The sequence below is a fragment of the Ascaphus truei genome, chromosome 11 (genome assembly GCF_040206685.1).
Source record: "Ascaphus truei isolate aAscTru1 chromosome 11, aAscTru1.hap1, whole genome shotgun sequence".
Lineage (NCBI taxonomy): Eukaryota > Metazoa > Chordata > Amphibia > Anura > Ascaphidae > Ascaphus > Ascaphus truei.
This window is the reverse complement of record NC_134493.1, coordinates 32,561,038-32,587,849: the sequence shown is the minus strand read 5'-3', so window position 1 is coordinate 32,587,849 and position 26,812 is coordinate 32,561,038. Positions and strand designations below refer to the sequence as shown.

The 26,812-nt window shown below is 46.1% G+C and overlaps 2 protein-coding genes across 10 annotated transcripts in view; one reads left to right on the top strand and one right to left on the bottom strand.

Moving 5' to 3' along the window:
- Nucleotides 1–10,077, top strand: part of BAIAP3 (BAI1 associated protein 3) — a 248,888-nt gene extending 238,811 nt beyond the window's left edge. For both annotated transcript variants that reach the window (XM_075565524.1, XM_075565523.1), the window contains exons 33-34: nucleotides 2,711–2,916; nucleotides 8,623–10,077. In XM_075565524.1, the coding sequence (XP_075421639.1) occupies nucleotides 2,711–2,916; nucleotides 8,623–8,723 (307 nt within the window). In that variant the 3' untranslated portion in view covers nucleotides 8,724–10,077. The remainder of the gene's footprint in view (nucleotides 1–2,710; nucleotides 2,917–8,622) is intronic.
- The window catches only part of TSR3 (TSR3 ribosome maturation factor), a 38,508-nt gene continuing 14,406 nt past the window's right edge, over nucleotides 2,711–26,812 (bottom strand). For all 8 annotated transcript variants that reach the window (XM_075565528.1, XM_075565533.1, XM_075565527.1 and 5 more), the window contains 5 exons: nucleotides 26,190–26,383; nucleotides 12,946–13,119; nucleotides 12,405–12,468; nucleotides 8,571–10,982; nucleotides 2,711–3,845 (listed from right to left, as the gene is read on the bottom strand). In XM_075565528.1, coding sequence (XP_075421643.1) covers nucleotides 10,820–10,982; nucleotides 12,405–12,468; nucleotides 12,946–13,119; nucleotides 26,190–26,383 — 595 coding nt within the window. In that variant the 3' untranslated portion in view covers nucleotides 2,711–3,845; nucleotides 8,571–10,819. The remainder of the gene's footprint in view (nucleotides 3,846–8,570; nucleotides 10,983–12,404; nucleotides 12,469–12,945; nucleotides 13,120–26,189; nucleotides 26,384–26,812) is intronic.

The following is a 26,812-nucleotide window of genomic DNA, read 5'->3' as shown; positions in this document are numbered from 1 at the left end:
GTGTGGGGAGGGACATGCACGGCGCTGTACGTGTGGGGAGGGACATGCACGGCGCTGTACGTGTGGGGAGGACATGCACGGCGCTGTACGTGTGGGGAGGACATGCACGGCGCTGTACGTGTGGGGAGGGACATGCACGGCGCTGTACGTGTGGGGAGGACATGCACGGCGCTGTACGTGTGGGGAGGACATGCACGGCGCTGTACGTGTGGGGAGGGACATGCACGGCGCTGTACGTGTGGGGAGGACATGCACGGCGCTGTACGTGTGGGGAGGGACATGCACGGCGCTGTACGTGTGGGGAGGACATGCACGGCGCTGTACGTGTGGGGAGGACATGCACGGCGCTGTACGTGTGGTGAGGGACATGCACGGCGCTGTACGTGTGGGGAGGACATGCACGGCGCTGTACGTGTGGGGAGGGACATGCACGGCGCTGTACGTGTGGGGAGGACATGCACGGCGCTGTACGTGTGGGGAGGACATGCACGGCGCTGTACGTGTGGTGAGGGACATGCACGGAGCTGTACGTGTGGGGAGGACATGCACGGCGCTGTACGTGTGGGGAGGACATGCACGGCGCTGTACGTGTGGGGAGGACATGCACGGCGCTGTACGTGTGGGGAGGGACATGCACGGCGCTGTACGTGTGGGGAGGACATGCACGGCGCTGTACGTGTGGGGAGGACATGCACGGCGCTGTACGTGTGGGGAGGACATGCACGGCGCTGTACGTGTGGGGAGGACATGCACGGCGCTGTACGTGTGGGGAGGACATGCACGGCGCTGTACGTGTGGGGAGGACATGCACGGCGCTGTACGTGTGGGGAGGGACATGCACGGCGCTGTACGTGTGGGGAGGGACATGCACGGCGCTGTACGTGTGGGGAGGACATGCACGGCGCTGTACGTGTGGGGAGGACATGCACGGCGCTGTACGTGTGGGGAGGACATGCACGGCGCTGTACGTGTGGGGAGGACATGCACGGTGCTGTACGTGTGGTGAGGGACATGCACGGCGCTGTACGTGTGGGGAGGACATGCACGGCGCTGTACGTGTGGGGAGGGACATGCACGGCGCTGTACGTGTGGGGAGGACATGCACGGCGCTGTACGTGTGGGGAGGACATGCACGGTGCTGTACGTGTGGTGAGGGACATGCACGGAGCTGTACGTGTGGGGAGGACATGCACGGCGCTGTACGTGTGGGGAGGACAGACACGGCGCTGTACGTGTGGGGAGGACATGCACGGCGCTGTACGTGTGGGGAGGGACATGCACGGCGCTGTACGTGTGGGGAGGACATGCACGGCGCTGTACGTGTGGGGAGGACATGCACGGCGCTGTACGTGTGGGGAGGACATGCACGGCGCTGTACGTGTGGGGAGGGACATGCACGGCGCTGTACGTGTGGGGAGGGACATGCACGGCGCTGTACGTGTGGGGAGGGACATGCACGGCGCTGTACGTGTGGGGAGGACATGCACGGCGCTGTACGTGTGGGGAGGGACATGCACGGCGCTGTACGTGTGGGGAGGGACATGCACGGTGGTGCACACGTTCCCATTATCCCCGCAGTGTGTCCTGCAGGGACAGGCAGCCCCACAAGGAAAGCACCAGTGAAGACTCAGGACAGGGGCGGACAACTCCATTCCACATGGGTCACCAATAGGTCAGGCTTTAAGGATATCCCTGCTTCAGCACTGGTGGCTCAATCAGCGGAATGGGACATTTGGTTGCGGCCGTTTCACCGCGACCAAATGGCTGCTGGCCCCGACTCACCCTGCCGCTGCCGCCGATCCGAAAAATAATCCATCACTCGACAACAGGGCCCCACACGCCTGTAATGTAACACACCTGTAATGTAACCTGCGACTGCTTTCATTCCCGGTGCATCTGGCACTGGAGATTAATAGTGTTTCTGATGGTGGCATTTATCAGCTTTATTCCTCATTAGTTGGGGGTTGATAGTTTCTGCTATTGGATTTGATATGCTGTATATACAGTAGCATCTCACCCTGGTATATATCCTTGTGTGCACATTACAGGTCTGTGGGGAGTACCGGGACACTGGCTATACCATACTTCCAATATTGTGCTGACACAATATTAACTTGATGAAACAGGAGATTGTTTCTCTGTATCCCTGCTGTCGAGTGATTCATTCTTTTGCGAGTGTTGTGGGCCATATTATATTATACGCGTTTAAACCGTGTTTCCCCGTGACAAGCATTAGTGGTTTTCTATTACATCCATAAGCATCAGTGTCAGCTCAGAAACCTGTCAATCACCGTCTCACAAAAGCAGTACATCGGGTAGCATGATGGAATAAATCTATCTCAGAACTGCCTTTGTATTAAAAAAATGAGTAAGAGACGAACACTGATACATCCCATTGTATTGTTTTGCATAAATCTGTATATCTCACAGATTCCAGCGAGGCAGAATCGGTGTGAAGGACATTGCACATGTGACACTGCTAAGGGTATTCATGAAAGAGGAATCGCTCATTAATATATCATTCACTTTAACCATTTAGCTCCTCTGCATCACCCCAGGCCTGCTTTCCCCCCCCCTCCCCCTCTCCAGGCCTGCACCCCCTTTGCTCTGTCCTTCATACAGACTGTTCTTATTCCTGCTATGCAGCACTGTGAATCTGATGTAAAGTGGTATATGTGGGTATCTGATGACGCAATATCTCCCGTTGCAGCTCCGTCTCACCGGAACATTGCCGGAGAAAGTCTGCGTGCGTCCTGTTCACAGTCATGGATCACGACTGGCTTTCCACCAATGATTTTGCTGGTGAGGCTGTCCTGCCTATGAACGTCATATACGGCTTGAACAGGCCTCACATCACGGGAGGTGTGAAAAATGTCCAGCCAACAGTATTAAAACTGACCAGACCAAAAGCCAACGGTAATGTTTTATTTCTGCTGTTCTCTTCAATTACAGGTAGCCCTGCAGGTTGCTTTGCTTGCTTTTTTAAAATGTTTTGTTACAGGATTGAAGCAGGGGGTCTCTGGAGCTGAACCCCATCAATTTCATCTCCAGGACTCCCCCGCTTCCAGAAGTACATACCTTCGTAGCGGTGCCGGTATCTCTGCAGCCAGGGAAATAGTGTGGCCAACATAATGGCGGCGTTTAAATGTCCTGCGAGCAAATAGGAAGCTGTGACATCATCCCTTGCGACTTCCTATTGGTCCGCATGACAAGGGGTTTTAAACTCCACCAAAATACCAGCACCTCCCTATGGAGGTAAGTATCTTCGGAAGCAGGGCGTCCCCGGAATTGAAATTAATGGGGTTCACCCCCAAAGACCCCCTGCTTCAATCCTATTAACAATTTATTTATTTATTTTAAAGCAAGCAATGCAACCTGTAGAGCTGCTTTAAATGCTGGCGTCTATACAATGTGAGAGAACTTAAATACTGCGTGTCTTCACAACACGTTGAACGAGCTACTTAATAGAACATCCCACTTTGGACATTTCCATTCCTATTGTATGTTGCCTCTAAAAATAGAAATGATAAATATGTCTGCAGGATCCTTTCAGGAAGCAATGATAGGATCAGCAATTAGCTTTGTTTCTTATCAATAAGCATTTTCAATATTTGCAGGTTCAATATAATAAATAATACTTAAGTGCAGGATCTCGCACATACTGTAAAAGTCTTGGTGATCCATTTTGCAATCCCAAACCGTTTTGACTGTAATTTGTAAGACGACAGTGCGATTAGTGGCTTCTTGCACATTTAAATACCACCTCCAGCGCTGGTGGCTCTGGGCTGCAAAACTGGGTCACCGAGGGGGGACACCGTCACCTGCTTGTCTCTCACTTTTGGCCCCTACAAGAAGGGTGATCTCATTAGCACATTTGTACAGCCTGCACGTAGTAACGGTTTTACACGGCTACCTCCTCTCTGTCACCATTTCCTAAACCAATTAAGAGGAAAATGTGTGGCTGCAGCAGAAGACGAACAATTTCTTCACAGTGCCGGCCGCCTCTAAGACAGAGACACAAAGCAAAGCTCTACTCAGACGTTCATAATGAGGTTCTTATATAATGTGACAGCCAAGAACAGTGGGAAGACAACGTTTCAGGTCCCATATGGACCTGATGAAAGGTCCATATGGAACCTGAAACCTTATCCCACTGTTCTTGGCTGTCACATTATATGGAGAACCTCATTATGAACATGTGAGCAGAGCTCTGCTTTGTATCTCTCTTAGGTACGGTGACCAAAAGTCCCGGTTTAGCCGGGACAGTCCCAGTTTTTAGTGACCTGTCCCGGTGCCCCAAAAACTGTGAAAATGTCCCGGTTTAGCTGGGACAGGCGGCAGAGCGCGGAGCCAATCAGATAAGAACAGCTGTAGCCGGTAGGAGGGAGGAGAGCAGGATTTTGTTGGCTGCTACAGCTTTTGGGCAATAGGTGGCGCTGCAGAGCACTCCTGCTTTGTGTCGTGTGTGTGTGTGTGTGTGTGTATTTGTAATGCATGTGTGTTTCATGCATTATGTGCATGTACATGTTGTATATTTAGTGTTTGTATATGTTGAATATAAATGTGTATTTGTAGATGGTATGTGTGTATATGGTGTAGTGTTTTTGCGTATATATGGGGGAGAGAGGATGGAGTGGGGGTTGGGGTGGTGAGAAAGGATGGAGAGGGAGTGGGGGTGGTGAGAAAGGATGGAGAGGGAGTAGGGGTGGTGAGAGGATGGAGAGGGAGTGGGGGTGGAGAGGGAGTGGGGGTGGTGAGAAAGAAAGGAGTGGGGGTGGAGAGAGGATGGAGAGGGAGTGGAGGTGGAGAGAGAGGATGGAGAGGGAGTGGAGAGAGAGGAGGGAGTGGGGGTGGTGAGAGGTTGGGGAGAGGATGGAGAGGGAGTGGGGAGAAGATGGAGAGGTAGTGGGGTTGGGGGGGGAGTGGGGGTGGGGAGAGGAGGAAATGGGGGGGAGGATGGAGAGGGAGTGGGGGTGGGGAGAGGATGGAGAGGCAGTGGGGGTGGGGAGAGGAGGGAGTGGGTGGAGAGGAGGGAGTGGGGGGAGAGGAGGGATTGGGGGGAGAGAAGAGGGGGAGGGAGTGGGGGGAGAGAGGAGGAGGAAGAGGAGGGGGAGGGAGTTGGGGTGGGGAGAGGATGGAGTGGGAGTGGGGGTGGGGAGAGAGGATGGAGTGGGGGTGGGGAGAGGGGATGGAGAGGGAGTGGGGGTGGGGAGAGAGGATGGAGAGGGAGTGGGGGGAGGAGGGAGAGGATGGAGGAGTTGGGATGGAGAGGGAGGAAGGGGGGTGGGGAGAGCGTGTGGAGAGGGAGAAAGGGGGGTGGGGAGAGCGGGTGGAGAGGGAGGAAGGGGGGTGGGGAGAGCGGATGGAGAGGGGAGGGGGGGATGGAGAGGGAGTGGGTGAGAGGATGCAGAGGGAGTAGGGAAGGGAGAGAGGAGAGAGTGGGAGGAGAGGGAGGAAGTGGGGAGTGGGAGGAGAGGGAGGGAGTGGGAGGAGAGGCAGGGAGTGGGAGGAGAGGGAAGGAGTGGGAGGAGAGGGAGGCAGTGGGGAGGAGAGGGAGGCAGTGGGGAGGAGAGGGAGTGGGGAGGAGAGGGAGTGGGGAGGAGAGGGAGTGGGGAGGAGAGGGAGTGGGGAGGATGGAGAGGGAGTGGGGGTGGTGAGAAAGGATGGAGAGGGAGTGGGGAGGATGGAGAGTGAGTGGGGTGGTGAGAAAGGATGGAGAGGGAGTGGGGAGGGAGTGGGGTAGTGAGAAAGGATGGAGAGGGAGTGGGGGTGGTGAGAAAGGTTGGGGGGGAGGATGGAGAGGTGGTGGGGAGAGGATGGAGAGGTGGTGGGGAGAGGATGGAGAGGTAGTGGGGTTGGGGAGGGAGTGGGGGTGGGAGGAAATGGGGGGGAGGATGGAGAGGGAGTGGGGAGAGGATGGAGAGGTAGTGGGGGTGGTTAGAGAAGAGGGAGTGGGGGGGAGAGAGGAGGGAGTGGGGGGGAGAGAGGAGGGAGTGGGGGGGAGAGAGGAGGGAGTGGGGGGAGAGAGGAGGGAGTGGGGGGAGAGAGGAGGGAGTGGGGGGAGAGAGGAGGGAGTGGGGGGAGAGAGGGAGTGAGGAGGGGGAGGGAGTGGGGGGAGAGAGGAGGGGGAGGGAGGGAGTTGGGGTGGGGAGAGGATGGAGGTAGTGGGGGTGGGGAGAAAGGATGGAGAGGGAGTGGGGGTGGTGAGAGGATGGAGAGGGAGTGGGTGTGTGGAGAAAGGATGGAGAGGGAGTGGGGTGGGGAAAAAGGATGGAGAGGGAGTGGGGTGGGGAAAAAGGATGGAGAGGGCTTGGGGGTGGGGAGAAAGGATGGAGAGGGAGTGGGGGTGGGGAGAAAGGATGGAGAGGGGGTGGGGAGAGGGAGTGGGGGTGGGGAGAAAGGGTGGAGAGGGAGTGGGGGTGGGGAGAAAGGATGGAGAGGGAGTGGGGGTGGGGAGAAAGGATGGAGAGGGAGTGGGGGTGGGGAGAAAGGATGGAGAGGGAGTGGGGGTGGGGAGAAAGGATGGGGAGGGAGTGGGGGTGGGGAGAAAGGATTGAGAGGGAGTGGGGGTGAGGAGAAAGGATTGAGAGGGAGTGGGGGTGGGGAGAAAGGATGGAGAGGGAGTGGGGGTGGGGAGAAAGGATGGAGAGGGAGTGGGGGCGGTGAGAGGATGGAGAGGGAGTGGGGGTGGTGAGAGGTTGGGGAGGAGGGAGTGGGTGGAGAGAGGAGGGAGTGGGGGGGGAGAGAGGATGGAGAGGTAGTGGGGGTGGGGAGAGGAGGGAGTGGGGGTGGGGAGAGAGGATGGAGAGGGAGTGGGGGGAGAGGATGGAGAGGGAGTGGGGGGAGAGGATGGAGAGGGAGTGGGGGGAGAGGATGGAGAGGGAGAGGGAGGAAGGGGTGGGGGGGATGGAGAGGGAGTGGGTGAGAGGATGCAGAGGGAGTAGGGAAGGGAGAGAGGAGGGAGTGCGTAAGGGAGAGCGGATGGAGTGGGAGGAGAGGGAGTGGGGGATGAGAGGAGGAGGAGAGAGGAGGGGATGGGGGAGAGAGAGGATGGGGGAGAGGGAATAAAGCAACAAAAAAAAAGGAAGGGGGAGCGCCGTTTATTTAATTTGTTTATAAATATTTTTTAATGTGTCCCGGTTTTTACAATTGAAAATCTGGTCACCCTACTCTTAGGCTGCGGCCACGGTGCGAGCGACGGTGCGTGCGGCGCAAACAAAATGCAGTAGCTATATGGGGCCAGCCACAGTGCGCGCGACGGTGCGGCAGATGTTTGAAAGGACAAATTACATTTTGTCTTTTTACGCGACAGCCGCATCACTTTTGCGGTTCAGGTAATGAGGGCGAACCAGCCTCGTGATGTCACGGACACGCCTCCCTGTCGCGAGCGATCTGAAGTCCACAGATCGCTCGGGAGAGACGCCGTGCGCTACGGACCAAGCAATAGAGGAGACCGGCACTTGGAAGGAATTGCTTGCCGGTGTTGTGTTGGCTGCACAAGCCGGGCTCTCCTCGCCTGAGGCGGTTTCCCCGCACGTTGGAACTGTAGCAGAAGACTTTCACATTAGACCTTTCCATGTCTCTTATTGCTTTGAGGGCACTTTCCTCGTGTATAGAGTTACTCATCGTTTGGGACTTCTAATTCTGCATGAAGCATTAATGAACAAGACCAACTATTTCTGTGTGCATCTTCATTAACATGTTTTAGTGTATAGTGATAACTTTGTTTTTATATAGTGCTGACAATATATGCAGCGTCTATGAAATCTTCATAACACAATGAGTCCCTTCCAGCATCACTAGGAGAGCCGACACTGAATTATAACTGGTTACACCCACTTCAAAGGCAATGTTTTTATCCAAAAGCTATTTCTTCAGTCACCCTAATGATATGGAGGTAGCCACAAAGATCCTATTTGTTACAACACTTAAAGCAGCAGCCCAAGCTCCCGTTTTTTTTTACATATTAATATTTTTCCTTTATGTGCATCAATACAAACCACACAATGAGAAGTAATTAGTTAAGTTGCCGATCGATCTGCGAAGATTTGGCTCGGGGGTTCACTAAATGGCTGTCAGTGCAGCAGAATAGGACCAAAAATGCAAAGTTCTGCAGTCACTAGATACATTGGTGCACTGCTAGAGAGGGCAGGGTTCAAAAAGGGGTGTGTCAGAGCCTGTTTCAGAAGAGGAAGGGGATGTGACTTTGTAAATGGTTGCTATAGAAACAAAAAGTGCTTGTTACATTATAATACATTAAAAATGTAATTCAGAAGCCGCCGAAGACAAGGTAACGGATTTTACAGAAGCCATGCGCACCATCCCCGGCATATAATTTAAATGCTTTGGGGAAGAACGCACGCTGCTGCCCTCCCCCCAAAAAAATTTTTTTGTGCCCACCCAGTTTGTGCACCCTTGCTTTAGACGCTGCCTGGCGCAGGTATATTTCAGCACACGTTACATTATAGACTCTGTAACTTGTGCTGAAATATACCTGCGAGTTGTGACAAAATAACAACTTTGTACTGGAATTTGACCTTTGTTACATCGAGCCTTAAATCTCCTCACACCTGTCACCTTGATTGCTTCTCCTTACGTCCCTGCAATCTTCCTTTTCTCTAGTTACGTCTATATTGAAAATGTTGGACGGGAGAATGGACAAAGAAGCCCAGGATTTTGTGAAGAAGCTGAAGGAAATGGAGAAATACATGGAAGATGACTGAGTCACAGTTTATAAATGTAAAAAAAGAATATTTAAAATAAATAACTTAATTAGTAGAGGCAAAAATGTTTTTTGTTTGATATTACTGAGATTTGTAAGTTATCGATCGTTAAGTTCAGTCATGGTCTGTTTATGAGAACTAACGTTTTAAATATTAAATGTTCTTTGAATATCGTAATAAATTGGGTGTCTCGTGGAAATACTTTCTGTTCCACCGACTGAGTAATGGACTTTTGTATCTATTCAACGGAAATTCTAACTCACATTGTAACGCAGCGTTCTAGGGGGAACATCTCAATACAAAAGAATGCTTCAGTGTAAAGACAAATAACCCAGCTGTAGCTTACCCAGGGCAATAAAGACGTAGCTCCATCTGTGAAAGAACACATCCCAGTGTATTAAATATACATTAATTGTAAGCTGTCCGGGGCAGGGATTTCCGTTCCTATTGTCTGATCTTATTTTTCGCACTTATTGTACGGTCTCTCTTGTAAAGCGCCAAGTGCAGCTGTGGGCGCTATATATATAAATAAAAGATACATACATACCAACTGAAAGATGCTGGAGAGTTGATACGCTGACGATAACCTTAACGCAGCAATCTCCCCCCAAGAACCCTGCCAGGTTAGCGCCTATTAGTATGTTCCCCCTGAGCGTGTCCTGCTGTTTAAAGAAAAGTGTTAAAAATCAAGACTTTTTTACTCTGACGTTACCATGGTAACTGTTAGACGGCGCTGAGCTCTATTTTAACCTCCCCGACACTTGATATTTTAAACGCTTATATCGCCCGAACGGTGCCTGAAATGGATCAGTGGATCAGCACACACAGAATTTCCTTTCAATTGACCTCTATTTATTTTATGTTGGTCTAATGTGAAAACAATATTAGTGGCATGTATAGTTTTATTAGTGTTTCTAATGGAATGTAAGGTTTTGTATTTCATATGAACGAGCTTTTTCACATAAGCGTAATTGTGGTGTCCATGTCCGCTGCGTGGCAAGACCAAAACCGAGGACGCAAACCGATCAGAATTACTATCCTCACGGTTGTGATGTGACGTATCTGCTCAAAAACGTGTAAACCGCTGTCTACAATGAAACCTGTGCGGCTAGTTCACTAGTAAAAGTGCCACAATACTGCTAAATTCGATTAGTTTTTCCCCAAATGAAATGTGATTTCATTTAACATTTCTAGTTCTATTTTTATATCAGTCTTGGCGTCTTTTGAATGTAGCAAATGTCTGAAAACTATGGTTTCCTTATAAATATAAGTATGGCAAAGTAACGTACATTTGTCATGTTTGATTACAATGTTTTCTATTTGTATTTTGCATCTAATAAAAAGGTGAAACAGCTTTGGGGGTTCCTCATTTATTGGAAGCGCACAGAAGCGTCGCTTAAGAAAGAAATGGGAAGAGCGGATGTGACTTCACTGGGGCTGGTGCTACTTTGTGTTACACAAATGTTTAACCCTTTGCTTGCCACGTTGCTGGCCCGTTTGGCACTCGAGGGGATACGTTAGTTTCACAGGCAACAACGCAAGTGCATAATAAACCATTACTTTCATTTACGCCATTTCAAAGATAATAAACGTTTGGTTTTGCTCAGCCCAGAGATCACCACATTACCTTGAGGATTTTAAATTAACTTTCTACTGTGCATACTTCATTTGACCATAATTGGATGTAATAAAGTTTAGTTTATTATTTTTGTCTTTTTAACTGGTCCCTATAATCAGATTCATCGCCATCCAGAATTCATCTGAGGGACTATTTAGATCCACACACAATAAGATCAAGTATAGAGTGCACACATTGGGGTACTTTGGATCAAACTTTTATAATAATATACAGTCATGAAACCACCCACATCTCACCCCAATTCATCTACCCCCATCTTCCAAACAACACCGTGTTTTACCGGAAACAGCCGTTCTTTAGAGGAGTGTACAAATCTATATATATTGTTTTTAAACTACCTGAAGGCGTTGCACTTTTATAGAGCTCGCGCGGGTAAGAAGTAATAGTTTGCAGTCCATGAAGTCAGTGTTCATTTGGTTAGGAGACAGATTCAGAGATGTTTGACTCTACTTGCATATTAATCTCTTAATCTCTTTTTGACGCCTTTCCAAATAACTGCTTTAGTAGCTGCTGCTTCAATGGGTTCACTTTCATCTCCAGAACTTTTTTCTCGTTCATCGTCATCAGCGCGGTCACCATCTTCTTCCTCGTCAGTTTCATCTTCTTCATCATGCGTCATTCTGTCGAGGGAAAAAAAAAACCCATCCAATGCAAGTCTATCTTCAAGGGCATTTTAAAGCCGCATTATAATCACGTGGCCCCGCTGAGCTCCTCTCTGCAGTATTCTGCTTGGAAAATGGTTTGAAACATCAGAAACGTTTAGTTGCTCCGCTTTATACTAACATCCGCTCACTATAAGACTAGGTCGCTCTCACAACCAGGAGCACAAGACAAGGTGAAACAAAAACACGCAGCACTATTACTCTGCTACATCGCGCAGTCTGTTCTCTCCATCTGAAGCTCACATTGTAGGAGGCGAGAGGCAGAGCGAGAAATCCAAGTTTATACAGGTTTGAGGGGTGCGAAAGTGCCGCGCCGGGGTGCGAAAGTGCCGCGCCGGGGTGCGAAAGTGCCGCGCCGGGGTGCGAAAGTGCCGCGCCGGGGTGCGAAAGTGCCGCGCCGGGGTGCAAAAGTGCCGCGCCGGGGTGCAAAAGTGCCGCGCCGGGGTGCAAAAGTGCCGCGCCGGGGTGCAAAAGTGCCGCGCCGGGGTGCAAAAGTGCCGCGCCGGGGTGCAAAAGTGCCGCGCCGGGGTGCAAAAGTGCCGCGCCGGGGTGCAAAAGTGCCGCGCCGGGGTGCAAAAGGGCCGCGGCGGGGTAGAAAAGGGCAGCCGGGGTATAAAAGGGCAGCGCCGGGGTATAAAAGGGCAGCGCCGGGGTATAGAAGGGCAGCGCCGGGGTATAGAAGGGCAGCGCCGGGGTATAAAAGGGCAGCGCCCGGGTATAAAAGGGCAGCGCCGGGGTATAGAAGGGCAGCGCCGGGGTATAGAAGGGCAGCGCCGGGGTATAGAAGGGCAGCGGCGGGGTATAGAAGGGCAGCGGCGGGGTATAAAAAAGCAGCGGCGGGGTATAAAAGGGCAGCGCCGGGGTATAAAAGGGCAGCGCCGGGGTATAAAAGGGCAGCGCCGGGGTATAAAAGGGCAGCGCCGGGGTATAAAAGGGCAGCGCCGGGGTATAAAAGGGCAGCGCCGGGGTATAAAAGGGCAGCGCCGGGGTATAAAAGGGCAGCGCCGGGGTATAAAAGGGCAGCGCCGGGGTATAAAAGGGCAGCGCCGGGGTATAAAAGGGCAGCGCCGGGGTGGACCGGAGTGTAAGTGTTTGGCTGGTTATATTAAAGCAGCAAATTTAAGAGAAATTGAAAAAAAACATTTAAATCACAATCTCTAACTTTTGATCAAGGACTTTCAGTTAAAGAGAACCATTATTACACAATGTACACGGTGCACATTGGGCCAGATATACTAAACGGTGCTGTCCCATAATGTGTGGCCCATTCCCTTAAATCTTCTGGCATTGGAAGATGTCCTATGGAATAGCATCGCTTAGTAAATATGGGCCATAACCAGGTTCCCTGTTCTGTATGGCAAATGATTTAGGAGTAGTTACCCTGTACAGCGGGCCGCTCTGTTGGGGTTTCCACATTCCCTTCCGGACTCAACATCAAAGGGGTCTAAAAGAGAGAGGAACTGCCAAGATCACGAATACCTAGGGAGGGAGTGGGTGTACCCCGGGGAGAGGCAGGGGGGGGAGCTCTGGGAGAGGCGGGGGGGGAGCTCGGGTGTGTATCTCGGGGGGACCTCAGGGGGCGGGGTGTTAGGCAGCGTTTATAGAAGCCGCGCGACGGAGCGCATGACGTCGTCATGTGCGCAAAACCTGCACTGAGGTCCAAGGCGACGGGGAGGTGTGGCGTCAAGCGAGCGGCTCGCCCTCGCGTGGCAAAGACAACATTATTTGTCTTCTCAGGAATCGCGCGCGGTCGCACTTCATCTCTTGCGCACTCTATGGGCGGCCCCATAATGAAGAGGTTTGTTGTTCGCAAAGCGCGCGCCGTCGCGGCCCCTAGAAACTGGGCCTTGGACCGTTGCTGCAGTAACTAACACTCCGCCGGCGTTTACGCCCCGCATTAGAATATCATTGATACACGTACCGATTTCTTCTGTCTCTTTGTCGTAAACTCCAGCTAGAAAATCTCTTTCTACGGTCCTCACGCCGTCCACGTTCTGACAACCGCTGTACATTTCCAGCAAGTCCTTATTCAGCTCCAGGAACACTTTCCCCCACTTAAATTTCCTCAGCAGAATAGTGGCCAGTTCTGGGAATCCTGAACAAAAGGAAAATACACAGGGAGCCTGTCAGTTTAAGGATGTCACACTGCGTGGCACAATAAGGCAGGATTAGGACAATACTGGGATACTGTGTAACAATAAGGCAGGATTAGGACAATACTGGGATACTGTGTAACAATAAGGCAGGATTGGGACAATACTGGGATACTGTGTAATAATAAGGCAGGATTAGGACAATACTGGGATACTGTGTAACAATAAGGCAGGAATAGGACAATACTGGGATACTGTGTAACAATAAGGCAGGATTAGGACAATACTGGGATACTGTGTAACAATAAGGCAGGATTAGGACAATACTGGGATACTGTGTAACAATAAGGCAGGATTAGGACAATACTGGGATACTGTGTAACAATAAAGCAGGATTAGGGCAATACTGGGATACTGTGTAACAAAAAGGCAGGATTAAGACAATACTGGGATACTGTGTAACAATAAGGCAGGAATAGGACAATACTGGGATACTGTGTAACAATAAGGCAGGAATAGGACAATACTGGGATACTGTGTAACAATAAGGCAGGAATAGGACAATACTGGGATACTGTGTAACAATAAGGCAGGAATAGGACAATACTGGGATACTGTGTAACAAGGCAGGATTGGGACAATACTGGGATACTGTGTAACAAGGCAGGATTAGGACAATACTGGGATACTGTGTAACAATAAGGCAGGATTAGGGCAATACTGGGATACTGTGTAACAATAAAGCAGGATTAGGACAATACTGGGATACTGTGTAACAATAAGGCAGGATTAGGGCAATACTGGGATACTGTGTAACAATAAAGCAGGATTAGGACAATACTGGGATACTGTGTAACAATAAGGCAGGATTAGGGCAATACTGGGATACTGTGTAACAATAAGGCAGGATTAGGACAATACTGGGATACTGTGTAACAATAAGGCAGGATTAGGGCAATACTGGGATACTGTGTAACAATAAGGCAGGATTAGGACAATACTGGGATACTGTGTAACAATAAGGCAGGATTAGGGCAATACTGGGATACTGTGTAACAAGGCAGGATTAGGACAATACTGGGATACTGTGTAACAATAAGGCAGGATTAGGACAATACTGGGATACTGTGTAACAATAAAGCAGGAATAGGACAATACTGGGATACTGTGTAACAATAAGGCAGGATTAGGACAATACTGGGATACTGTGTAACAATAAGGCAGGATTAGGACAATACTGTGATACTGTGTAACAAGGCAGGATTAGGACAATACTGGGATACTGTGTAACAATAAGGCAGGATTAGGACAATACTGGGATACTGTGTAACAATAAAGCAGGAATAGGACAATACTGGGATACTGTGTAACAATAAGGCAGGATTAGGACAATACTGGGATACTGTGTAACAATAAGGCAGGATTAGGACAATACTGGGATACTGTGTAACAATAAGGCAGGATTAGGACAATACTGGGATACTGTGTAACAATAAGGCAGGATTAGGACAATACTGGGATACTGTGTAACAATAAGGCAGGATTAGGGCAATACTGGGATACTGTGTAACAATAAGGCAGGATTAGGACAATACTGGGATACTGTGTAACACGGCAGGATTAGGACAATACTGGGATACTGTGTAACAATAAGGCAGGATTAGGACAATACTGGGATACTGTGTAACAATAAGGCAGGATTAGGACAATACTGGGATACTGTGTAACAATAAGGCAGGATTAGGACAATACTGGGATACTGTGTAACAAGGCAGGATTAGGACAATACTGGGATACTGTGTAACAATAAGGCAGGATTAGGACAATACTGGGATACTGTGTAACAATAAAGCAGGAATAGGACAATACTGGGATACTGTGTAACAATAAGGCAGGATTAGGACAATACTGGGATACTGTGTAACAATAAAGCAGGATTAGGACAATACTGGGATACTGTGTAACAATAAGGCAGGATTAGGACAATACTGGGATACTGTGTAACAATAAGGCAGGATTAGGACAATACTGGGATACTGTGTAACAATAAGGCAGGATTAGGGCAATACTGGGATACTGTGTAACAATAAGGCAGGATTAGGACAATACTGGGATACTGTGTAACAATAAGGCAGGATTAGGACAATACTGGGATACTGTGTAACAATAAGGCAGGATTAGGACAATACTGGGATACTGTGTAACAATAAGGCAGGATTGGGACAATACTGGGATACTGTGTAACAATAAGGCAGGAATAGGACAATACTGGGATACTGTGTAACAATAAGGCAGGCATAGGACAATACTGGGATACTGTGTAACAATAAGGCAGGAATAGGGCAATACTGGGATACTGTGTAACAATAAGGCAGGATTATGACAATACTGGGATACTGTGTAACAATAAGGCAGGATTAGGACAATACTGGGATACTGTGTAACAATAAGGCAGGATTAGGGCAATACTGGGATACTGTGTAACAATAAGGCAGGATTAGGACAATACTGGGATACTGTGTAACAATAAGGCAGGATTAGGGCAATACTGGGATACTGTGTAACAAGGCAGGATTAGGACAATACTGGGATACTGTGTAACAATAAGGCAGGATTAGGACAATACTGGGATACTGTGTAACAATAAAGCAGGAATAGGACAATACTGGGATACTGTGTAACAATAAGGCAGGATTAGGACAATACTGGGATACTGTGTAACAATAAGGCAGGATTAGGACAATACTGGGATACTGTGTAACAATAAAGCAGGCATAGGACAATACTGGGATACTGTGTAACAATAAGGCAGGATTAGGACAATACTGGGATACTGTGTAACAATAAGGCAGGATTAGGACAATACTGGGATACTGTGTAACAATAAGGCAGGATTAGGACAATACTGGGATACTGTGTAACAATAAGGCAGGATTAGGACAATACTGGGATACTGTGTAACAATAAGGCAGGATTAGGGCAATACTGGGATACTGTGTAACAATAAGGCAGGATTAGGACAATACTGGGATACTGTGTAACAATAAAGCAGGATTAGGGCAATACTGGGATACTGTGTAACAATAAGGCAGGATTAGGACAATACTGGGATACTGTGTAACAAGGCAGGATTAGGACAATACTGGGATACTGTGTAACAATAAGGCAGGATTAGGACAATACTGGGATTCTGTGTAACAATAAGGCAGGATTAGGATAATACTGGGATACTGTGTAACAATAAAGCAGGATTAGGACTATACTGGGATACTGTGTAACAAGGCAGGATTGGGACAATACTGGGATACTGTGTAACAATAAGGCAGGATTGGGACAATACTGGGATACTGTGTAACAATAAGGCAGGATTGGGACAATACTGGGATACTGTGTAACAATAAAGCAGGATTACGACCATACTGGGATACTGTGTAATAATAAGGCAGGAATAGGACAATACTGGGATACAGTGTAACAAATATGCAGGAATAGGACAATACTGGGATACTGTGTAACAAGGCAGGATTGGGACAATACTGGGATACAGTGTAACAATAAGGCAGGATTAGGACAATACTGGGATACTGTGTAACAATAAGGCAGGATTGGGACAATACTGGGATACTGTGTAACAATAAGGCAGGATTGGGACAATACTGGGATACTGTGTAACAATAAGGCAGGATTGGGACAATACTGGGATACTGTGTAACAATAAGGCAGGATTGGGACAATACTGGGATACTGTGTAACAATAAGGCAGGATTGGGACAATACTGGGATACTGTGTAACAATAAGGCAGGAATAGGACAATACTGGGATACTGTGTAACAATAAGGCAGGATTGGGACAATACAGGGATACTGTGTAACAATAAGGCAGGATTGGGACAATACTGGGATACAGTGTAACAATAAGGCAGGATTGGGACAATACTGGGATACTGTGCAACAATAAGGCAGGATTAGGACAATACTGGGATACTGTGTAACAATAAGGCAGGATTAGGACAATACTGGGATACTGTGTAACAATAAAGCAGGATTAGGGCAATACTGGGATACTGTGTAACAATAAGGCAGGATTAGGACAATACTGGGATACTGTGTAACACGGCAGGATTAGGACAATACTGGGATACTGTGTAACAATAAGGCAGGATTAGGACAATACTGGGATACTGTGTAACAATAAGGCAGTATTGGGACAATACTGGGATACTGTGTAACAATAAGGCAGGAATAGGACAATACTGGGATACTGTGTAACAATAAGGCAGGATTAGGACAATACTGGGATACTGTGCAACTATAAGGCAGGATTAGGACAATACTGGGATACTGTGTAACAAGGCAGGATTAGGACAATACTGGGATACTGTGTAACAATAAGGCAGGATTAGGACAATACTGGGATTCTGTGTAACAATAAGGCAGGATTAGGACAATACTGGGATACTGTGTAACAATAAAGCAGGATTAGGACAATACTGGGATACTGTGTAACAAGGCAGGATTGGGACAATACTGGGATACTGTGTAACAATAAGGCAGGATTGGGACAATACTGGGATACTGTGTAACAATAAGGCAGGATTGGGACAATACTGTGATACTGTGTAACAATAAGGCAGGATTGGGACAATACTGGGATACTGTGTAACAATAAGGAAGGATTGGGACAATACTGGGATACTGTGTAACAATAAGGCAGGATTGGGACAATACTGGGATACTGTGTAACAATAAGGCAGGATTGGGACAATACTGGGATACTGTGTAACAATAAGGCAGGATTAGGACAATACTGGGATACTGTGTAACACTAAGGCAGGATTGGGACAATACTGGGATACTGTGTAACAATAAGGCAGGATTGGGACAATACTGGGATACTGTGTAACAATAAGGCAGGATTGGGACAATGCTGGGATACAATGTAACAATAAGGCAGGATTGGGACAATACTGGGACACTGTGTAACAATAAGGCAGGATTGGGACAATACTGGGATACAATGTAACAATAAGGCAGGATTGGGACAATACTGGGATACTGTGTAACAATAAGGCAGGATTGGGACAATACTGGGATACTGTGTAACAATAAGGCAGGATTGGGACAATACTGGGATACTGTGTAACAATAAGGCAGGATTGGGACCATACTGGGATACTGTGTAATAATAAGGCAGGAATAGGACCATACTGGGATACTGTGTAATAATAAGGCAGGAATAGGACCATACTGGGATACTGTGTAACAATAAGGCAGGATTAGGACCATACTGGGATACTGTGTAATAATAAGGCAGGATTGGGACAATACTGGGATACTGTGTAACAATAAGGCAGGATTAGGACCATACTGGGATACTGTGTAATAATAAGGCAGGAATAGGACCATACTGGGATACTGTGTAATAATAAGGCAGTATTAGGACCATACTGGGATACTGTGTAATAATAAGGCAGGATTGGGACAATACTGGGATACTGTGTAACAATAAGGCAGGATTAGGACCATACTGGGATACTGTGTAACAATAAGGCAGGATTAGGACAATACTGGGATACTGTGTAACAATAAGGCAGGATTAGGACAATACTGGGATACTGTGTAACAATAAGGCAGGATTAGGACAATACTGGGATACTGTGTAACAATAAGGCAGGATTAGGACAATACTGGGATTCTGTGTAACAATAAGGCAGGATTAGGACAATACTGGGATACTGTGTAACAATAAGGCAGGATTGGGACAATACTGGGATACTGTGTAACAAAAAGGCAGGATTAGGACAATACTGGGATACTGTGTAACAATAAGGCAGGATTGGGACAATACTGGGATACTGTGTAATAATAAGGCAGGATAAAGACAATACTGGGATACTGTGTAACAATAAGGCAGGATTAGGACAATACTGGGATACTGTGTAATAATAAGACAGGATTAGGACAATACTGGGATACTGTGTAATAATAAAGCAGGATTAGGACAATACTGGGATACTGTGTAACAATAAGGCAGGATTAGGACAATACTGGGATACTGTGTAACAATAAGGCAGGAATAGGACAATACTTGGATACTGTGTAACAATAAGGCAGGAATAGGACAAAACTGGGATACTGTGTAACAATAAGGCAGGATTAGGACAATACTGGGATACTGTGTAACAAAGCAGGATTAGGACAATACTGGGATACTGTGTAACAAAAAGGCAGGATTAGGACAATACTGGGATACTGTGTAACAATAAAGCAGGATTAGGACGATACTGGGATACTGTGTAACAATAAAGCAGGATTAGGACAATACTGGGATACTGTGTAACAATAAAGTAGGATTAGGACAATACTGGGATACTGTGTAACAATAACACAGGATTAGGACAATACTGGGATATTGTGTAACAATAAGGCAGGATTAGGACAATACTGGGATACTGTGTAACAATAAGGCAGGATTAGGACAATACTGGGATACTGTGTAACAAAAAGGCAGGATTAGGACAATACTGGGCTACTGTGTAACAATAAGGCAGGATTAGGACAATACTGGGATACTGTGTAACAATAAGGCAGGATTAGGACCATACTGGGATACTGTGTAACAATAAGGCAGGAATAGGACAATACTGGGATACTGTGTAACAATAAGGCAGGATTAGGACAATACTGGGATACTGTGTAACAATAAGGCAGGATTAGGACAATACTGGGATACTGTGTAACAATAAGGCAGGATTAGGACAATACTGGGATACTGTGTAACAATAAGGCAGGATTAGGGCAATACTGGGATACTGTGTAACAATAAGGCAGGATTAGGACAATACTGGGATACTGTGTAACAATAAAGCAGGATTAGGGCAATACTGGGATACTGTGTAACAATAAGGCAGGATTAGGACAATACTGGGATACTGTGTAACAAGGCAGGATTAGGACAATACTGGGATACTGTGTAACAATAAGGCAGGATTAGGACAATACTGGGATTCTGTGTAACAATAAGGCAGGATTAGGATAATACTGGGATACTGTGTAACAATAAAGCAGGATTAGGACTATACTGGGATACTGTGTAACAAGGCAGGATTGGGACAATACTGGGATACTGTGTAACAATAAGGCAGGATTGGGACAATACTGGGATACTGTGTAACAATAAGGCAGGATTGGGACAATACTGGGATACTGTGTAACAATAAAGCAGGATTACGACCATACTGGGATACTGTGTAATAATAAGGCAGGAATAGGACAATACTGGGATACAGTGTAACAAATATGCAGGAATAGGACAATACTGGGATACTGTGTAACAAGGCAGGATTGGGACAATACTGGGATACAGTGTAACAATAAGGCAGGATTAGGACAATACTGGGATACTGTGTAACAATAAGGCAGGATTGGGACAATACTGGGATACTGTGTAACAATAAGGCAGGATTGGGACAATACTGGGATACTGTGTAACAATAAGGCAGGATTGGGACAATACTGGGATACTGTGTAACAATAAGGCAGGATTGGGACAATACTGGGATACTGTGTAACAATAAGGCAGGATTGGGACAATACTGGGATACTGTGTAACAATAAGGCAGGAATAGGACAATACTGGGATACTGTGTAACAATAAGGCAGGATTGGGACAATACAGGGATACTGTGTAACAATAAGGCAGGATTGGGACAATACTGGGATACAGTGTAACAATAAGGCAGGATTGGGACAATACTGGGATACTGTGCAACAATAAGGCAGGATTAGGACAATACTGGGATACTGTGTAACAATAAGGCAGGATTAGGACAATACTGGGATACTGTGTAACAATAAAGCAGGATTAGGGCAATACTGGGATACTGTGTAACAATAAGGCAGGATTAGGACAATACTGGGATACTGTGTAACACGGCAGGATTAGGACAATACTGGGATACTGTGTAACAATAAGGCAGGATTAGGACAATACTGGGATACTGTGTAACAATAAGGCAGTATTGGGACAATACTGGGATACTGTGTAACAATAAGGCAGGAATAGGACAATACTGGGATACTGTGTAACAATAAGGCAGGATTAGGACAATACTGGGATACTGTGCAACTATAAGGCAGGATTAGGACAATACTGGGATACTGTGTAACAAGGCAGGATTAGGACAATACTGGGATACTGTGTAACAATAAGGCAGGATTAGGACAATACTGGGATTCTGTGTAACAATAAGGCAGGATTAGGACAATACTGGGATACTGTGTAACAATAAAGCAGGATTAGGACAATACTGGGATACTGTGTAACAAGGCAGGATTGGGACAATACTGGGATACTGTGTAACAATAAGGCAGGATTGGGACAATACTGGGATACTGTGTAACAATAAGGCAGGATTGGGACAATACTGTGATACTGTGTAACAATAAGGCAGGATTGGGACAATACTGGGATACTGTGTAACAATAAGGAAGGATTGGGACAATACTGGGATACTGTGTAACAATAAGGCAGGATTGGGACAATACTGGGATACTGTGTAACAATAAGGCAGGATTGGGACAATACTGGGATACTGTGTAACAATAAGGCAGGATTAGGACAATACTGGGATACTGTGTAACACTAAGGCAGGATTGGGACAATACTGGGATACTGTGTAACAATAAGGCAGGATTGGGACAATACTGGGATACTGTGTAACAATAAGGCAGGATTGGGACAATGCTGGGATACAATGTAACAATAAGGCAGGAATAGGACCATACTGGGATACTGTGTAATAATAAGGCAGGAATAGGACCATACTGGGATACTGTGTAACAATAAGGCAGGATTAGGACCATACTGGGATACTGTGTAATAATAAGGCAGGATTGGGACAATACTGGGATACTGTGTAACAATAAGGCAGGATTAGGACCATACTGGGATACTGTGTAATAATAAGGCAGGAATAGGACCATACTGGGATACTGTGTAATAATAAGGCAGTATTAGGACCATACTGGGATACTGTGTAATAATAAGGCAGGATTGGGACAATACTGGGATACTGTGTAACAATAAGGCAGGATTAGGACCATACTGGGATACTGTGTAACAATAAGGCAGGATTAGGACAATACTGGGATACTGTGTAACAATAAGGCAGGATTAGGACAATACTGGGATACTGTGTAACAATAAGGCAGGATTAGGACAATACTGGGATACTGTGTAACAATAAGGCAGGATTAGGACAATACTGGGATTCTGTGTAACAATAAGGCAGGATTAGGACAATACTGGGATACTGTGTAACAATAAGGCAGGATTGGGACAATACTGGGATACTGTGTAACAAAAAGGCAGGATTAGGACAATACTGGGATACTGTGTAACAATAAGGCAGGATTGGGACAATACTGGGATACTGTGTAATAATAAGGCAGGATAAAGACAATACTGGGATACTGTGTAACAATAAGGCAGGATTAGGACAATACTGGGATACTGTGTAATAATAAGACAGGATTAGGACAATACTGGGATACTGTGTAATAATAAAGCAGGATTAGGACAATACTGGGATACTGTGTAACAATAAGGCAGGATTAGGACAATACTGGGATACTGTGTAACAATAAGGCAGGAATAGGACAATACTTGGATACTGTGTAACAATAAGGCAGGAATAGGACAAAACTGGGATACTGTGTAACAATAAGGCAGGATTAGGACAATACTGGGATACTGTGTAACAAAGCAGGATTAGGACAATACTGGGATACTGTGTAACAAAAAGGCAGGATTAGGACAATACTGGGATACTGTGTAACAATAAAGCAGGATTAGGACGATACTGGGATACTGTGTAACAATAAAGCAGGATTAGGACAATACTGGGATACTGTGTAACAATAAAGTAGGATTAGGACAATACTGGGATACTGTGTAACAATAACACAGGATTAGGACAATACTGGGATATTGTGTAACAATAAGGCAGGATTAGGACAATACTGGGATACTGTGTAACAATAAGGCAGGATTAGGACAATACTGGGATACTGTGTAACAAAGCAGGATTAGGACAATACTGGGATACTGTGTAACAAAAAGGCAGGATTAGGACCATACTGGGATACTGTGGAATAATAAGGCAGGAATAGGACCATACTGGGATACTGTGTAACAATAAGGCAGGATTAGGACCATACTGGGATACTGTGTAATAATAAGGCAGGATTGGGACAATACTGGGATACTGTGTAACAATAAGGCAGGATTAGGACCATACTGGGATACTGTGTAATAATAAGGCAGGAATAGGACCATACTGGGATACTGTGTAATAATAAGGCAGTATTAGGACCATACTGGGATACTGTGTAATAATAAGGCAGGATTGGGACAATACTGGGATACTGTGTAACAATAAGGCAGGATTAGGACCATACTGGGATACTGTGTAACAATAAGGCAGGATTAGGACAATACTGGGATACTGTGTAACAATAAGGCAGGATTAGGACAATACTGGGATACTGTGTAACAATAAGGCAGGATTAGGACAATACTGGGATACTGTGTAACAATAAGGCAGGATTAGGACAATACTGGGATTCTGTGTAACAATAAGGCAGGATTAGGACAATACTGGGATACTGTGTAACAATAAGGCAGGATTGGGACAATACTGGGATACTGTGTAACAAAAAGGCAGGATTAGGACAATACTGGGATACTGTGTAACAATAAGGCAGGATTGGGACAATACTGGGATACTGTGTAATAATAAGGCAGGATAAAGACAATACTGGGATACTGTGTAACAATAAGGCAGGATTAGGACAATACTGGGATACTGTGTAATAATAAGGCAGGATTAGGACAATACTGGGATACTGTGTAATAATAAAGCAGGATTAGGACAATACTGGGATACTGTGTAACAATAAGGCAGGATTAGGACAATACTGGGATACTGTGTAACAATAAGGCAGGAATAGGACAATACTTGGATACTGTGTAACAATAAGGCAGGAATAGGACAAAACTGGGATACTGTGTAACAATAAGGCAGGATTAGGACAATACTGGGATACTGTGTAACAAAGCAGGATTAGGACAATACTGGGATACTGTGTAACAAAAAGGCAGGATTAGGACAATACTGGGATACTGTGTAACAATAAAGCAGGATTAGGACGATACTGGGATACTGTGTAACAATAAAGCAGGATTAGGACAATACTGGGATACTGTGTAACAATAAAGTAGGATTAGGACAATACTGGGATACTGTGTAACAATAACACAGGATTAGGACAATACTGGGATATTGTGTAACAATAAGGCAGGATTAGGACAATACTGGGATACTGTGTAACAATAAGGCAGGATTAGGACAATACTGGGATACTGTGTAACAAAGCAGGATTAGGACAATACTGGGATATTGTGTAACAAAAAGGCAGGATTAGGACAATACTGGGATACTGTGTAATAATAAGGCAGGAATAGGACAATACTGGGATACTGTGTAACAATAAGGCAGGAATAGGACAATACTGGGATACTGTGTAACAATAAGGCAAGAATAGGACAATACTGGGATACTGTGTAACAATAAGGCAGGAATAGGACAATACTGGGATACGGTGTAACAATAAGGCAGGATTAGGACAATACTGGGATACTGTGTAACAATAAGGCAGGATTAGGACAATACTGGGATACTGTGTAACAATAAGGCAGGATTAGGACAATACTGGGATACTGTGTAACAATAAGGCAGGATAAAGACAATACTGGGATACTGTGTAACAATAAGGCAGGAATAGGACAATACTGGGATACTGTGTAACAAAAAGGCAGGATTAGGACAATACTGGGCTACTGTGTAACAATAAGGCAGGATTAGGACAATACTGGGATACTGTGTAACAATAAGGCAGGATTAGGACCATACTGGGATACTGTGTAACAATAAGGCAGGAATAGGACAATACTGGGATACTGTGTAACAATAAGGCAGGATTAGGACAATACTGGGATACTGTGTAACAATAAGGCAGGATTAGGACAATACTGGGATACTGTGTAACAATAAGGCAGGATTAGAACAATACTGGGATACTGTGTAACAATAAAGCAGGATTAGGACAATACAGGGATACTGTGTAACAATAAGGCAGGAATAGGACAATACTGGGATACTGTGTAACAATAAGGCAGGATTAGGACAATACTGGGATACTGTGTAACAATAAGGCAGGATTAGGACAATACTGGGATACTGTGTAACAAAAAGGCAGGATTAGGACAATACTGGGATACTGTGTAATAATAAGGCAGGATTAGGACAATACTGGGATACTGTGTAATAATAAGGCAGGATTAGGACAATACTGGGATACTGTGTAATAATAAGGCAGGATAAAGACAATACGGGGATACTGTGTAACAATAAGGCAGGATTAGGACAATACTGGGATACTGTGTAACAATAAGGCAGGATTAGGACAATACTGGGATACTGTGTAATAATAAGGCAGGATAAAGACAATACGGGGATACTGTGTAACAATAAGGCAGGAATAGGACATTACTGGGATACTGTGTAACAATAAGGCAGGATAAAGACATTACTGGGATACTGTGTAACAATAAGGCAGGATAAAGACAATACTGGGATACTGTGTAAAAATAAACGCAGGATTAGGACAATTCTTGGGTACTGTGTAATAAAGCAGGATTAGGACAACCGCCTTCTTCAATCAATTCCTCTCCTAGTTCCTGCCCAGCAAGTAACGCTGCAGCTGCTCATGCGTAACAACGCGTTTCGCACGTCGGTGCTTCGTCAGGGGTTACACTCACACTCTTAAGATATAAAGAATTGGCTAGTATTCTTCTTATCTAAATGTAAATTGTGCTGCAAATGCAATTCCTTAATGATGTTGTCCGGGTTAAGAGAAAAACGCTCCGTTCCAGTTCTCACTGGAACTATTCTGGTATATCCTGAATATTTAGTTAATAAAATGCAAAGTAACTGCCCAGTCTCCTTACCTACAATGCAAAACGTAGCAGCAAATGCTTCGACACAGGACAGTTTGCTCGGGCGACCGTAATTCACCGGGTTTGCGGCCACGAGGTACGGAAGCAGGCGCGGGTGACTTCCTCTCATTTTGGCAAAGGGCGTCTCGTCCAGTTTAGCCCAAGAACAATCTATGACTGCGATGCCGCTGTCTGCCACAATCTGTCTAAGAAAGAAGCCAATCGCATATGCCGCCTGCCTTAGATTGCGCATACAAATTCACAGGTGGTTATGTAGGTGTTACACACGGGAAGGTCTCACTAGTGGCTGCAGGTAAATGGAATGAATATTAGTATTTTCATACAGAGCTTACTTTGTTCGTAGCACTTTCCAGATAATAGATCAACATCTAAAAAACACCTTGTTAATACAACACAAACATTCAGTGAATGGGATAACTGCTGTGCAAAACAAAATCATTCTAAATAGTCTCATTGCTGGAGTCCTAGAAAACTAGGAAAGCAAGACGCTATTTTATAGAGAGTTTAAAGGAAGGTGGTTTAAAGCAGGATTACTCAGCAGGTCAGGTTTTTAGGATACCCAGCTTCAGCACAGGTGGTGCAGTCAAAGACTGAGCCACCTGTGCTGAAGCAGG